The sequence below is a fragment of the Thamnophis elegans genome, chromosome 2 (assembly GCF_009769535.1).
Source record: "Thamnophis elegans isolate rThaEle1 chromosome 2, rThaEle1.pri, whole genome shotgun sequence".
Taxonomy (NCBI): domain Eukaryota; kingdom Metazoa; phylum Chordata; class Lepidosauria; order Squamata; family Colubridae; genus Thamnophis; species Thamnophis elegans.
The window spans coordinates 110,279,308-110,296,046 of NC_045542.1; the positions used below are offsets into that span (position 1 = coordinate 110,279,308).

At 36.5% G+C, this 16,739-nt stretch overlaps 1 protein-coding gene and 1 long non-coding RNA gene across 6 annotated transcripts in view; one reads left to right on the forward strand and one right to left on the reverse strand.

Annotated features, from left to right (window-relative positions):
- The window catches only part of LOC116505011, a 78,775-nt gene that overhangs the window by 56,335 nt on the left and 5,701 nt on the right, over positions 1-16,739 (forward strand). For 2 of the 5 annotated variants that reach the window (XR_004254877.1, XR_004254876.1), the window contains exons 1-3: positions 10,739-11,451; positions 15,730-15,783; positions 16,309-16,396. This is a non-coding gene — a long non-coding RNA (uncharacterized LOC116505011). Of the gene's footprint in view, positions 1-8,391; positions 10,590-10,738; positions 11,452-15,729; positions 15,784-16,308; positions 16,397-16,739 lie in introns of those variants that run through there. The other 3 variants (XR_004254879.1, XR_004254880.1, XR_004254878.1) reach the window with 3 other exon arrangements.
- The window catches only part of NUP210 (nucleoporin 210), an 88,531-nt gene continuing 83,712 nt past the window's right edge, over positions 11,921-16,739 (reverse strand). Inside the window, 4 exon segments of the mRNA XM_032212303.1 lie at positions 11,921-12,205; positions 12,313-12,408; positions 14,174-14,390; positions 15,427-15,674. Of these exon segments, the coding sequence (XP_032068194.1) occupies positions 12,108-12,205; positions 12,313-12,408; positions 14,174-14,390; positions 15,427-15,674 (659 nt within the window). The 3' untranslated portion in view covers positions 11,921-12,107.

The window sequence follows — 16,739 nt, forward strand, 5'->3', positions numbered from 1 at the left end:
ATAGGGATAGATAAGTTTGAGTTCTACTTCAAATGAATTTTACATAAGGCTGCCTATTAAATTCCATAAAAGTTCTTATTTTTTTTTAACTTTACTTATGCCTTCCTTTCATATCAGATCTGCATATTTTATGGTGAACTTTTCTATAAATCCATTTGTTTTCAGAACATACTACTTCTAACACCTATTTCAATTTTTCCTAAAAGTCTTACATCAATAGGAATAATCCATTAAGTATGCAAGAACAATGTGGTGAACATTCATAGTGTCTTATGGTCCTGGAATTAAATTAGGGATCAAACAAGTCAGACTTCTTCCCCTTGTAAACTTACCAGAAAAACATGGTTGTCAACTATTTGAAGTTATCATGTCAGTGAAGAATGGCAGTCCACAAATTTAGCATTACTTGGGAAAAAGCCAGGTCTTTGGTGCTTTTTGGAAGGCCAGGAGGAAAGAGAACTCCTGAATTTGGGATTACAATGACAACTGGCCCAGATTGCCATTGCTAGGGAAATGTGATTATAAGATATCCTACTTTATGACCAATTGCTGCCGTAACTCAAGGACTACCTATGTTTCTGCATACAAAATGGTATGCTGTTGTGAGAGTCCTTGGCGGTTATAATTAATTAAAGAAGCCATTCTGACTCTGTTTTTCTACAAGTCTGGCTTTGGTTTTTTTAACCAACTTTTGTTATAGCAAATCTCTGCTGCTATGACACATATATAGTAGGCAGCCTGAATCTCAGCAGCTACTGGGAGCAACACATTTTTGCATTACACTTGGGCCCAGAGGTATTGAAGCTTGGGTGGCATAAACTTAAATAAATATTAATCTGTGTGAAATGCTAAATGAGTGTTCTGTGTCAGTGACTAGTTGCTTCTGATATAAGAAAAGTTGCTTCTGATATTGAAAATAATGTATTTATTTATTGCAAATAATTGTGTGAAGCTCTCAAATGTCTACTGTTTTAGAAAAAGAGGGATAAATGTTTCTTATCTTTATATGTCTACCTATATATCATCTTTCATTTCCATAGCTAAGTTTCAAAATTTCCTTCATAAGAAAGCTGGACTAGATTTTTACTCTCTTTGGTTTGTGAACTGATTCTAGCTCTTCAAGCATGGTGACCATTAATCCCAATGGGATGGTAGATGGTTGGGCTTCTGGCATTATCTGAGCTTGGTTTTCTTCTTAGAGATACTTCATTATATCATCATCAATGCTCTGATGTATGCACTAGAAGCGAGGTTTGTTGGCAGTTTGTATATGATAGGAGCTTGGTTTTACCAACTTTGTGTGGATTTGGGCAGGATGAGTTTTATGTTATTTAGCAGTGTTGGTGAATCTTTTCAGCACTGAGTGCCGAAATGGTAGCGCTTGCATCAGTGGTAGGTTTCCATTTTTTTTTTACTATCGCTTCACTTGTGCATGTGCAACACTTCTGCACATGCACAGAAGTGTCCAGGTTAAACTGGGAGCAATCCACCTCTGGCATGCAGCATGTAGGGGAGCATCGGAAATCAGAAGAGCAGCTCCCTGGGACACATGCATGGGAGTGCTGGAAACCCGAAGAGCATGCACATGACAGGAAGCTGAGCTTCCAGTCACCTGGTCTTCTGGCACACATGCCCGCATGAAGGCCAGCTGGCATGCATGTATCATATGCCAGAAACTGGAAACTCAGCTTCCTGGTACATGCATGCAGCATGCATGCCAGGGAGCTCTTCTTCCTATTTCTGGTGCTTCAATGCATGTGAAGACTAGCTGGCCAGTGCACATGTGCACACCGGAACCCAGAACAGCAATGGGTGATGGCTGGTGTGCCCAGAGAGATGGCTCTGCATGTCACTTCTGGCACCAATGCCATAGGATTGCCATCACTTGGGTGCTAGTTCCTGGTTATCTGGATGTAAGCTAATGGCTGTATGATAAGAGAGGATTTACCCTGGGGCCTTTGATCTTTCCTTGACTTTTGGTTGTTACTATTCAATGGTTTATAAATGGAATGTATTCCTGTATGTCTATCAAGGACTATTTAAACAGAATGGCCAGCTTCTAAGAACTTTCTTGCTTTATTAGATTTTGCTTAAATCTAAAAGAGTGCTTTTTAACGTCAGCAGTTTTAATGTCTGTGAACTTCTAGAATTATTAGTGATGGCCATGCTGCTAAGGAATTCTGGGAGTTGAAGGTCAGGTCACATCTTAAGAATTGCCATAATTGGGAAACATTGCCTCCAATTGAAATGGTGGTGTCTTCATTTTGTGGAATGAATGTTCATATGTCAGTTGATGGTGATGGATGTGTTCTGCTAATTTTCTACCTATTTATTCTACATAGGGATCTTTGCAGTCCTTACACTGGGATAAATGACTCCTGTTTTGCCTTTGGCTACTGGATCTTTGAGTTTGCTTAGGATCTTTGGATGTATGTTTTTTTGTTGGTTTGTGGGGGAAGATGAGGGAAGGGATTGCAATAATCTATTAGTGGTTTCTGAGATGTTTCTGATGTGTGGAATGTGTCCTGTGACAATTATGCTGTGATTGATTGTGTGTATACAGATAATTTTATAAAATTGCATGGATATCCATTGTACTGGAAGACTATCATATGTGTAATCTGCTTTTTGGCGTTCTGGCTGACTGCAAAGCATGTTTGCTCTTCTGTACAAAGTTCTTATGTAACTTTTCTTGTGTGCTTTTGGTTTGGTCAATGTGAGTTTACTTAAAAGTATTTTGACATTGTTTTCTCTGCTGGGGATAATGTCCAGGAACAGCTGAAATTTTTGCTTCTACTAATTAACAACTCTTTGCCAAACCTATTCAAAATATGAATATAGGTACATGTCAATCATGGGATCTATGAAATAAATGATTGCACAATTAGATTCAATTTGTAAATAGCATACAGTCCAAAGCCTTAAACTGCAAGTGTCATCCCATAATAATCTCATCCTTACTGTCCTTGTGAGCCAAGGCTAGGAGATACTGGGGGCTTCAGTGCAGTCTATAGTTTGATTCAGTTTTAGAGATTTGGGGAAATGAATCTATGACTTTCCAGATTAGATGCCAGGGATTCTGTTCATCCAAACCTTTGTATTTTGCAAGACAGAAAAGTAACCTGAATGAAATTGAGATGTTCTTTTTGCTACTGAGTTGAAACAAGTTTCATTCCATTCCATTTAGTAATGCTGAGTAGGACACTATCCAGTTTTGGTTTGAAAGATCATCAAGACTTTCAGAGCTCTTCCTTCTCAATTTTGCAGTCCTGGACATGACACAGAACAGGAAAATAGCTGAAAGGCAAGAAATAGCATCAATCTGTTCCTCCGCTTGATATAGTTTTAGTAAATGCTTGCTGCCTTGACTAAGTTTTATCGTTTAGTTCAGGCTCTAAATCCTTCTTGACAGTTATGAAATATTTGCCAAAGGGTTAGAATTGAAATTGTATACACCAATTTAACCATTCTAAGTGGATGAAAACATAAATCCAAGGAGGACTTTGATTTCAGAGAATCTCAGAGCTCCACTGATCCTGGATGAATTTAGATTGAGAAAAGATACAAGAAGTTCACTCTATTAGTCGTGGATGGTAACTGTTCCATTGTTACCTTTCTAAAGATCATGAATTAATTCTGGTCCGGCATTGTTCTTGATCCCATGCTAGCTGTAACTCAGTAAACACACTCAGTTTTATTACCATGACATTCTTAGGCCTTTAAGGAAGGGATTCTTTCAAAGACAGATGTTACAATTTGACTGTGATAATATATTATTTTGAGGTAATCCAGGCTAATATATCTTTTGTAATTCTTTTTTAAAAATATTTTTTAATTAAATAAACATTAAAACATTGAACATAGAGCGACCTTTCTGGCTTTGTCATTTCCATACATATTTTAACATTACAACAAATACAGTTTCTACTTATCGTACGTAGCTACTTTGATCTTATAAGCATATCCCTTATCCTCCTTTGTATATTTGTCTATGTATTATCCAGTCCCAATTTTGCAAATCCTTAGTATATTCTGTTCCAACTCCTTTTCCTCATTTCCAACCATTGATATATTTTGTTCCAAATTTCATAATATATTTTGTAATTCTGATGTATTTTCTTTGTAATGATAAATATCCTAACAGGGAAGAGCTGTTTTTCAGTTCACTGTGATTTTAAATGTCTTTTTTAGAAAGTGTGACAGGATGATGTTTTACTGTACACTGCAGGGGAAAATTATTAATTTATATTTTAATTTATATTTTGCTATAGCTTATCTACATCAAATGTACTTTCTAGCTGGAATTCCACCCACCTTGCATTAGATGCTCCACAAGGTATTACTTTGAGCATTGATATACATTAAAATTGAGAGACTATAGTAATAAAGTTGTATTAGTTTATAATTAAAATACATGGCTCTGTGAGAGCAGAGTCAATGACTGAAACGGAAAGAAGAGCCAGTGAATGAATTGGCTTCCTGAAGTTCTCTCTGGATTAAGGAAAGAACCCAGGATTGCCCACAATGCTTGCTTCAGATGCTCCCCATGATAAAACAGTAAAAAGTGGTTTCCAGCAGGTTTTAGAGCTTTGGAAGTCAGGACAAACAATTTTGCTCAAGCTGTGGTTCGGAACGTTCAAAAAGCCACAAGACTTGACCATTTCCTTTCTTAATCAATTTCATTTGAAAGGGCTTGTAAATTGCTGTATGAATATTTAAAAACCTTCAGAAGACATGTTTTATTATCCCAACGGATTTTCGTTCATTTCTTAGCAAAAGAAGTCCCATGTAAATTTAAATATTTAAGGGAAACCTTTTCTTTTTAAAACAAAATAAATAAGCAGCAAAGGGGTGATTAGTACGTTGATTTTAGAAAATTTTAAAATGAACTAACAGGGCAAATTGACTGGATATAAGATTATGAAAAAATCATAAGAATACTTCTTGTGGTTTGTTTAAATCCTATTAAAAATACATGAAGATTTTTAAATTAAGAATAAGAAACCTTTTCCTGGGAAAATGTGAATTGGAGAAAAACATGATAACAGGAGACTTTGATGGCTGGTTACTAGAGGCAACCAGAAAGAACTGAAAATTAAACTTTAAAAAGACCCATGTACAGAATTGAGAAAAGCATTTTAACTCTTAAAAGAATTCAAAGATATTTGGCAACAATATACTCAAGAGCTCCCCTCCCCCTCTTCAGATTGTTAGTATGAATATGGCTTCAAAAGAGACTACAAATACTAGGATGAAGTGTTGAAGATGTTAACCTAGGGCTGGGGAGGTCTAGGCTTAAATACATCCTCAGATTTGGAAATATATTAGGAAACTTTTGGCCAAACCTTGAAGTTTGAAGTTTCATTTTATTTATATGCCGTCCTATTCCCTAAAAGGGACTCAGGGCGGCGAACAACTCCAACGGGAAGGGGAACATGCAATACAAAATAGACATTTAAAATAACCAACAACCACACCTGTCGAGAGGGGAAGGGAACTCATCAACCCCAGGCCTGCCGGCACAGCCAGGTCTTAACAGCTTTTCAGAAAGCCAGGAAAGAGGTGAGGGTCCGAATCTCCGTGGGGAGTTCGTTCCAAAGGGCCGGAGCTGCAACAGAGAAGGCCCTCCCCCGGGTCGTAGCCAGATGGCATTGGCTCGTGGATGGAACCCGGAGGAGGCCGACCCTGTGCGATCTAATGGGTCTTTGGGAGGTAATTGGCAGCAGGCGGTCTCTCAAGTACCCAGGTCCAATACCATGAAGGGCTTTATAAGTAATAACTAGCACCTTGAAGCGTATCCGGAGACCGATTGGAAGCCAGTGCAGCTCGCAGAGGATAGGTGTAACGTGGGTGTATCGAGGTACACCCACAATCACTCGCGCGGCTGCATTCTGGACAAGTTGAAGTCTCCAAATGCTCTTCAAGGGCTGCCCCATGTAGAGCGCATTGCAGTAGTCACTCAGCTGAATTTACTTCAGAGATTTGCTGTTGTAGGAAGATCTCCATGTAAATTACTTTCAGTTCCAGGAGAAAAAGCAGGATACCAATCTAAAAATAAACATAAATGTGAATTGGAATTCTTGAAAGTTTTAGAAATACAATAAGAGAAACAGAAATGAATTGGTGCTAGCATAGTTGAAGATAGAAAGGTTCATATTTAGTGAATTTGAAATTTGTTGCAGTGTAACCTTACCACAAATTTATTTCGTTACTTTGATGTGAACATACATGCAGACTATAGATTGTGCACTATGCTGCTTCTATAGGAACTGAATAGCTAAAGTACTGAATGCGTTTAGTTATTCTGCATGTATTTCAATTTTTCATACCCCATTTATTGCACATTATTAAAACTTTGGCTAGGTATAACTCCTCAAGGAAATGACTTTTCTTTCCCTAGGTATTAGTACCCTTCAGATATTGTCATAACAATTGAGCATAATGAAAGTTGATGTCAGGTACCTTTGGCACGAAGCCTGCACTAGAGGTCAAATCTGAATGTGGGATCAGATCTGTTGTATCTCTGGGACCCAGGCACTTTTAACATGTGAAAGCAACTTACATTACACAGCATGCCATTTTTCTCAGATCTTCTATTAGTGTATGCTTTTAACTAGCAATGTGTTCAACTGTATTTTTGTAATATCTTTGCCAAAGTTGGCTTTCAAATCAGAGAATGACTGCAGAATAACTAATACTGCAGTATATGTTTGGTGTGCGTGAAGTCTGACTAAAAGAAAGTTACAAGCATGCTTGTTTTTATCTGCGAAATGTCATTCTTCGTAGATATAACCATTTATGTCAAAGAATCAAATTCTAATAACCATGCATCATGAGCTGCAAGGTTTGTGTGGGAAGTGTAAGAGAAAAATAAGTGACAAATCACAGAAAGCAATGAGTTAGTTCCACGGTCACTAAAATGGTTGGGGTGTAGTTGAAGAATATCAAAAGAAAATTGTATCTTGTAAGATGTGTTCTATCAGTAATTATTTTTTTTCTTGAGAGCATATAACGACCCTTCAGAGGTACTTATTTTACACTGTTCTAGCTGACCACACAGCTCAAGAGAACTTATATGCAATTCTTTTGTTGAGTTTATTATAAAAACACTGAAATTGAAGAGTGCATGTGTTTGGTAAGAAAAAAACCCTGTACATTGTGATATATTGTATGTGTGTTTGTGTATAGACACCGTGGTCATCAACCACCCACAGCACCAGTCAGTGAATGTGATGCATTGTGATTTGAGAAAAGCAACACGTCAGCTTTCACTAATAGCAAAGGAAAAATGGAACCTGATGAAGACACTTTGTAAAGCAACACGTACAAAATCAACACTATACAGATTTAACTCAGGAATCCTGATAAAGCAGCTTTTGTTTCCCAAAATATCGAAGACAGGCAAGACAGGTTTTAAGATACCAGACAATTGAGAAATACTATGTGTTTCTATTGGACTGTATGTGACAATCTGGTTGCTGATACAACTTTATGTAGAGAACTCCACCAAACTAAGGAACTATTTAGAGAAAGGTTTAATTACCTTAATGTTTTGTCAAGATACTACTTTAAAAAAACAATTACTCTAGCTAGTTACAAGTATCTATACTCTCCATCCCATACCACCAATCTGCTGGGAATTTTAAGTATACAGTGCATAAATGACAGCCAGTTTAGTAAAATGGTTAGACAGCATGCTAGAAACTGGGGTGCTTTAGGCCTGCTTGTGCATAAGGCCAACTGGGTGACTTTAGATCAGTCATATTCTTCCAGCCGTAGGAAGAAGATATAGGCAAGTATGTTGTCAAAAACCTGCAATAAATCAGAGATAATAGTTGCCAGGAACCATGGGCCACTCAAATATACCCATGCACATGCATACTCATATAAAATGAATAGTGGTCTGGGTAAAAGGCAATAATCAATGCCATTTCTATACTTTGGTCAGTTGGAAACATGGTAATTGGCGCATCATTTTATCGGTACCATATTTTGAGCAAGGAAAATTAAAGACAACTGCAGAACAGCTTCAAACTGGTTTTGAAAAAGTCTAGAGTAGTTGCTATGTCTACATGACATCATAGCAGTGTTCCAGTATCTCAGGGGCTGCCACATAAGAGAAACTCAAGCTATTCTCCAAAGCACCTGAAGGCAGGAGAACTTAGGAGAAATTTCCTGACAGAACAATTAATCAATGGAACAACTTGCCTCCAGAAGTTGTGAATGCTCCAACACTGGAAGTTTTTAAAGAGAGATTGGACAACCATTTATCTGAAATGATACAGGATTTGCTGCCTGAACAGGGGGTTGAACCAGAAGACCTCCAAGGTCCGTTCCTATCCTTATTCTTATTCCATTTTATATTATTGTTTTCCATTCCTTTCCATTCCATTCCATCCTATTCTTATTCCTATTCTATTCTTCTCTGGTTTATTTTCTGTGAAATGATAGATTATTAAAATGTGAATACTGTCTCAAGAATTTCAAACAATACAGCAGTGACACCACATAGTCTTTTTCTTATGCTCATTTTTAAGCCAGTCTTCTATTTAGGATACTTTCATTCATGTAAATACAATATTTGGAAAGATGGAAAGGAAAAGAACACCCATCAGCAAGGGCATTTCAGCAATATATTAGAAGATGTGAAGAACCATGTTGGGAACAGATTTTCCTACAGAATAATTTATCTGTAATAAAAACCCAGTATTGATATATTTAATAATTAAAACATAACAACCTTAAAGCAATTTATTTGTTAAAAAACATCTTTTTATTTGTACATGTCAGAAATATAGAAAAAATGGCTAATCTTTTTAAATAATAAACAGTCAAAATCTTTATAAACACTGTAACTTTTAATTTCTATGAAATGTCTTCATAGTTCTGTGTTCATATAGTCCATCTATACATTCACAATTAAGCAGACTCAAAATCACAATTCTTACAGTGTTAGAATAACAGAACATGACCAACTGGAGGGTGCAGTTATAGTGGCAACCCAGGCTCATCTGTGTGGAAAGTTCTTACCAAGTGATATGGAAGATCTGGATCGGCTGGCACCATTTTGTAATATGCTCAATCCATATTTTATTGCTAAAAGAGTTTCTCACTTATAATCTCACAGCTGAAAACTGGTTCCCCTCACCACACATATGCTTCTGAGCTGATGTGAGTACTAGGTAGATGACCAGGTTTGCCATCCTTTTGTGAACCTATCCAAGGTTATTCCACAACACTTTTCAGAATCTTATGCTAAATAATGCAAAAAAAAAAGAAATGATAACAGACTGTTTTATACTACAAATAAATATCTTTAGAATATTCACTTGGAATAGTTTTTTCAGTTGTAATCATATAATTGTAACAGCTATGTCTGAAAAAAGGGTTCTTTGTACTTCATAGGCAGTATTGTTTCCTAGTAGATTAATATTTACAGTGACCCATTCTTCGGCCCTATAGATTGGTGATGTATTGGTTTTTCTTTCTTTCCTTTTTTTTTGTAATTCTAGAAAAAAGTAAGCCTTTGTGGAACATAGTTTTTTAAGTCACGTTTTTGACTTGGTTTGCACTGATTTTTGAAATTATTTACTGCTGTAACTTTTAGCATCTGTAGTTATATTGCTGCAGCCAATCAATGGATGGAAATATGCAAAAAGTGAACAGACTCTGACAACAGTAGCTGAGGAAAAAGGCTTATAAAAATAATGTTCATACTTAAAGCGGCGGGCTTCCGAAAAGCAAATTTTGTCTGCATACTCGTACGTGTTCTGATTTAAGACCTAATATAATTCCTATTGTTGAGGATAATTAGATCGCTTAGTATTAATTGTACCAGCTATATAAGTCATCAGGATATCTATACACGTGTTAAACTTCTTTCTGAAATGAGCAATAACTCTGATTTCGGTGGAAAAGGTAGCATTCACATTAACTCAGTAGTGCAAAGATAAAGTTCCCTGATCCAAGTTATGTTTGCAAGTCATCAGTTGGCATATGGAAAGTCTGCTGAGGTATAAAACACATAAAATGCATTCTTCTCTTTGTTAGGCTAACAATATTTTTTTAAAGAAAAAATGATTAAAATAACTTTTTTAAAAAAATGCACTTTGCTATAATAAAAGATTTCTTTAACAAAAGATTGTGCAGTATCACCTGATCAAAACTATATTTCAATAATTTTATGGAGGAACCCCCCCTTCTCACATACACATATGGTCCCTCTCTAAATACCTACCTATCCTTCTTTTGTTATGGTACATATATAAATAGGTAACATAGCTATTACAGCATAACTACTTCCTAAAACCAGCAACTTCAAATGCTGGTACTAAATAGTGCAACAAAAGTATCAGTGCAGAACATTTTATCCCTGAGCCTCAAAAAATAAAAATAATATAATCTGAATTCAAACTAACACATTTTTTCTTTCGTGTTGGGGTTTATCCTTTCATTATGTCACTGATATCAAGCCTTCTTATAAAATCATAAAATCATTATTTCTACACAGATGCCGCACATGTATAGCAATTTGAAATCCTAACTGAAATTAACTGAAGCAGGAAAGCAAGCAGAGTGGCTTGACATAGGTACTGACTGAATTTTCTTCCCCTTAAGGTTGTCATGAATCTAAAGGAAATCTTTATAAACAAAAGTGTTATACATTATGCTTCAAATGTCCATATTACTTAAAATCTAAGCATATTTTTTTGTCAAAAACATTTTCATTGTGAAGAATATGGCGGACTCCATAATCTGTTAGGAGAACTCTTTTGAGGACTTGAAGATACAGGGCTGAAGGGAGTTGTAGGAGTAAGAGGAGATCCAGTATCTGAAAATAAGCAGAATGATGAATATGCATCAAAAATGCTCAAGGTAACTGACTGTGATGTCTGGTTCAGAGCAATTAAAATGTAGATATACAGAAAAATCATGCCACTGCAGTCCCTGGATAAACACCCACCGAACTTTACACTAAATTGCAAATTAAATATGTTTTTAATTTGGAGAAAATTAAAATGTGCAAGGCCTGATCTAAAGCATATTTAGTGTTCAAACTGGAACAATTTAATGATTTTGTGCTAACAATTGTCCTCCACAATGTGACCTCTGCACCCAAGATCTGCTTGAAGCAAACAGCATTTTTCAAGGGTCAATGGCTTATTTGGATCAGACATCCACAGCTTTTACCTTTTCCAAAGTGAAGCAGACAGATAAAGCTAACTGTTCAAATGTGGGATTGGTATTATCCATTTAGGCCTTCAGGTAACTAGAAGCAAGCAGCCACTGACAAAGTATGACAAAGTGGGAGCCCACAGTAGGCAATGCTCGTGGTATACATGTATACATATATTCTGTGCTATATTTTGATACTATTCTATCTTATTTCAGCATCCCACCAGAGGTATGTATGATGCACACTCTCTTGAGTATTCAGAAGGCCCTTAAAAGGTGCGTCTGTTCCCAGGTCTCAGTTTGGAGTGTTGAATCCTGTTGTGTTTTCTAATTGTTATGGCCGCTTTTTAATCTGCAATGCTGGGTTTTCTTATTACAACAATAACAATTATAATAAAATCTATAACAAAATCAATTTAAAAAGCAATAGTAAGCAGAAGATCTCTTTTCATCATATGCTTACTACCTTTACTGAAAGCTCTACCATTTACAAGTCGAGAGGATTTAGGTCCCCATTTGGCTCTCATTTGTTTTCCTCTTTTCCGTGTACCCATTTAATGTCACCATCAATTAAGTTTAGAGTTGTACAGTGGTGAGATTCAAACTTTTTATTACTGGTTCTGTGGGCGTGGCTTGGTGGGTGTGGCAGGGGAAGGATACTGCAAAATCCCCATTTCCTCCCAGTCAGCTGGGACTCAAGAGGCAGAGAATAGATGGGGCCAGTCAGAGGTTGTATTTACCAGTTCTCCGAACTACTCAAAATTTCTGCTTCTGGTTCTCCAGAACTGGTCAGAACCTGCTGAATACCACCTTTAGAGCTGTACGTGATGATAAAACAGTTTATTTAATTGTCTTGTACAGTACAACTATAGCATTCATCTCCAACTTTAGATGCATTATTATTAATTACCATGTTCCTTATAGCACAAAGCTTAATGAATATCATGCTTACGTGGTCTTTGAGGACTAGTCTTTGTGATAAAAGCTGGATGTATTTGCTGTTCATTTGACGACAAAAGAGTATAGTGCACTAAAATACATAATGGAAGAAATATATAAACTTGGTTCTATTTAAAATTACTAATTCTTTTTTTTAATCTGAAAGTAAATACTTCAAATATCAGTTGATATTCTTACCTATAATCATAACAGCCATTCCAGCCAAAAGTGCAAAAGCCGTAAAAAAAATAACTTGATAGGAATCAAGAAAGTTTTGGAATAAACTTGTATTGTCTGAAAAAATAGGAAGTGTTGATTTTAGTGTATAAATTAGACTCCAGGTTTATGTTTTTTTGCTTTAATTTATTACTTTTTCTCATACATTTTTATCTAATTTGAACAAATCCAATCTAATCCTACATTTTCAAACAATGTTCAGAACTCAATACTGTAAGAAACAATTGAATCTTTATGAATAGTGAACCAATATGTTGAAAAATCATTCTGTAATAAAATCTCTATGTCAACAACAGGTTACTAGTAAAATTACAAATATTAGCAAGTGAATATAGCACATTGGTTATAGTGCTGATGAGACCAAGGATCAGTTTACTCTCAACCATTTTAGCTTACTGGCTGAATTTGAATTAGTTACTCTTTCTTAGTCTCTACTAAGAGCCACGGTGGCATGGTGGTTAGAATGCAGTACTGCCGGCTAGTTCTGCTGACTGCCTGCAATTTGATAGTTCGAATCTCACCAGGCTCAAGGTTGACTTAGCTTTCCATCCTTCTGAGGTTGGTAAAATGACCCAGATTATTGGGGGCAGTATGCTGACTTTGTAAACTGCTTAGACAGGGCTGTAAAGCACTGTGAAGTGGTATTTAAGTCTAAGGCCTTGAGGCCATTAGGGACTGGATGAGGGTTAACAAGCTTGTGCTCAACCCAGAAAAGACCGAGTGGCTGTTGTGTTTCCCTCCCAAAGATTCGACCAATATTCCATCACTCAGGCTGGGGGGTCAAATTTTATACCCCTCAGAGAGGGTTCGCAACTTGGGAGTCCTCCTAGATCCACAGCTATCGTTTGACCACCACCTGACGGCTGTGACTAGGGGGGCATTCGCCCAGGTTCGCCTGGTGCGCCAGTTGCGACCCTACCTGAATCGGGAGGCACTCACAACAGTCACTCGGGCCCTTGTGACCTCTAGGCTGGAATACTGCAATGTGCTCTACATGGGGCTGCCCTTGAAGAGCATCCGGCGACTTCAGTTGGTACAGAACGCGGCCGCGCGAGTGATTGTGGGTGCACCGCGGTTCACCCACATAACACCTATCCTCCGCGAGCTGCGCTGGCTACCTGTCGATCTCCGGATGCGCTTCAAGGTGCTATTAGTCACTCATAAAGCCCTGCATGGTAGTGGATCTGGATACTTGAGAGACCGCCTCCTGCCAATCACCTCCCTGCGACCAATTAGATCACACAGATTGGGCCTCCTCCGTATTCCATCAGCCAGCCAGTGCCGGCTGGCAACTACAAGGAGGAGGGCCTTCTCAGTAGTAGCCCCGACCCTTTGGAACGAGCTCCCCGTGGAGATTCGTACCCTCTCCACCGTCCAGGCCTTCCGCACAGCCCTCAAGAACTGGCTAGCCCGTCAGGCCTGGGGACAAGGATAGCCGCCCCTCCCGAATGATGAATGTATGTTGCTCATTACTTTTATTATATGTGTCTATGTTACTGTTTGTACTTCCCCTCCCTGATTTTATGTGAGCCGCCCTGAGTCCCCTCAGGGAAAAGGGCGGCCTACAAATGTTAATAAAATCTAAAAATCTAAAATCTAAATCTAAGTGCTATCGCTATACTATCTCAATGGATTTTTGCGGTGGGGAAGACCTGGAGGAGAGAGTACTATTAATGCATAGTATGCAATGCCTTGACCCTCTTAGCAGAAAATGGAATATAACAAATACATGAACCATATAACTTTGTACATAAAATATACCAATCCAATTCTAAAACAAAATCTCAGAATACATGAATATTTTAGAGGAATAAGAGCTTACATTTCATTGGCAGAGTTCTGTCAGACACATAAGTAACTGTCACAGGGATAGCAAGAGACTGGTCCGTCATCGGGCTGGATATAGTAAGTACAGCATTTAAATTTGTTTTACTTGCAATTTCTGGGTCTGATAAACTCACAGTGTAGATTACATAACTAGGCAAGCCATAGGATCTGTCTTTCTCAAAAACTACCATCAGAGGTGAGCTGGATCTCACCTGTAAGATAAATATTTGGTATCATTTACCAAAAGCATAGTTTCTCCCTCAAGTCATATATGACACACTATTTCAAAGAATTGAATCAAATATGTCATTTAATTTCTGATTTATTTGCAAATTGCACACTTTGCCTAAATTTGATCATTTTAAATGGAGTTTTTCATTTTGGTATGATGCAGTTTTTCTTTTAGCAAAAGTTCATTATTGAATATTGATTGTTTACCTGGGATAATTAAACTGCTAGTGACAATTAACTAATTACACATATAAAGTTTGACTTTGTCTTTTATTTTCAAAGCTTTTAAACAGAACTAACAGTAAATCTGTGTTAGATGACCTAGAATCATCAAATAACATGAAATCAAAAGAGAAGGAATTTACTTTTTTTATTAATATAGGGCAATCATCTTATATTTGAATTCTAGATGGTTAACAACAATCAACAAAAACAATCTAATAACACCTCTGCAAACCAAGTGGGAAAGAATTAAAATAATCATAATACAATAACAGAAGCACCATATAATAGATTCAACACATAAACCACACTTATAGTGAAATATTAAATAATGAGATGAAAGCTAGAAGCCAAATTATTTAATGAATGAATGTTTTGATCTTTAGTGTCATCTCTAGATGAATAGAATACATCTCAAAGAATTGGCAAATTTAGTTTTAATTTTTGTTCAAAGGCAGGCAATATGAATAAATTATTACTTTTTAAAGTCTGGTTTCTATCCGTGGCCAAAATCCAATTTGCTTTAAATTTTTCATCACAGCTAAAATATTCATATGCTTTATTCATTTAATCAATTTACTACCATTTATATCTCAACCAGCTCTAGAGATTCTCACTCGAGAGACTACTAGGTGGTTAGTATTTAAATAAAAATCCATTAACAAACCAACAAACATATTGACATAAGTAGGAAAAACACAAAGGTTCCACTGTGTAGCTTTTAAAGGGCCATTTTAAAATGATAACACAAGTCAGCTTCACAAAAGTTAAAGGAGAAATTATGTTGAAACTTACTTCAAGATTTTTAAGAACTTCAGCAGCTCCAAAGATCTTCACGTCAGAACTTGTGTAATGATTAGTTAGGATAAATTCAGTTTGATTAGCATAGAATCCTGGATTAAATGGCACTTCAGTGCTAATTTGCTCTAAGGAATGGCTGCCTTGGAGAGAAGGTGTGATGGTGATGGCAGTTTTGCTCATGGTGAGTTGTTTTAGCTGCTTGTCGGCTAGTCTGAGTATTCTGATGGAACAAGTATACTGTCCTTATAAAATAAGACCAAACTGAATGTTAACATCTTTCTACTTTCTCATTTGTAGATTATTTTATTGCTGAACGTTCTTCATGCTAGTGCTAAGCCTGGTCACTTAGAGGTAAGTGGCAATTTTAATGATGATTGGACAGCATTGGTAGGCACCACAAACAATATTATATTTGCAGTATAATTGCTAGATGACCCTATGCATTCACAGTGGGAGAAACAGGGGGCAGAAGGTGACAAATGACATGACTTACATAGTTGCATCAAAATCATGATACAATTACATGATGTCAATTTGATAACATTATATTTGTCACAATGCTGGCACCATTGTGGTTTCTTATCATTCTGCCGCAGATAACAAATGGGACAATATCCATTTTTTAAAATTTTGTTGAAAGATTTTTTTTCAATATGCATTTTTTTAAAATTTATTTTAAGCAATAATGAAACAAATGGATGTTTGTCAAGATTAGTTATTAGACTTGATACCAATTCCAGCACTGCCTTATTATTAACAAACTGATCTGGCATATTTCTATCTTTATTTTTTCAGGCTGCTCATAATTACTTACTTTATTTACTGCTTGAATTATTTTTTGCTCTTTCAACTAATGATCTTTTATTAAATTAACAGGAGAAATAGCAGAAGATATGTATCAGGAATTCAAGAGTGATTCTGAGATTCTTAACATATAAAGTCTACTATGAATTCCTCTTATAGTGTAAGTTAAACATTGTAGTAATTTACAAAGCCAGCAACAACAACTAACCATTTACATGGCTATGTATAGGAAAGTTGAAGCAATTTTGCTGGAAAAAATGCAAATTGTCTACCGAATGAAATAAGTTTAACTAAACCTGGATTTCTAATTGGAAAGGATCAATTTCTGTGCCAAATCTTTATTTTATGCAGAACTGAGAAATAAGTTCAATTAAGTGGAAAGCATTTTCAAGGCTTACAACCTTTTAAAGATTTTTAATAAACCATATCAATATGATGAGTCACAAGTTGCTGAACTTTTTCTAGTTTAAAAGATTATGCAAATTCCTGAAAGACAGGTCTAT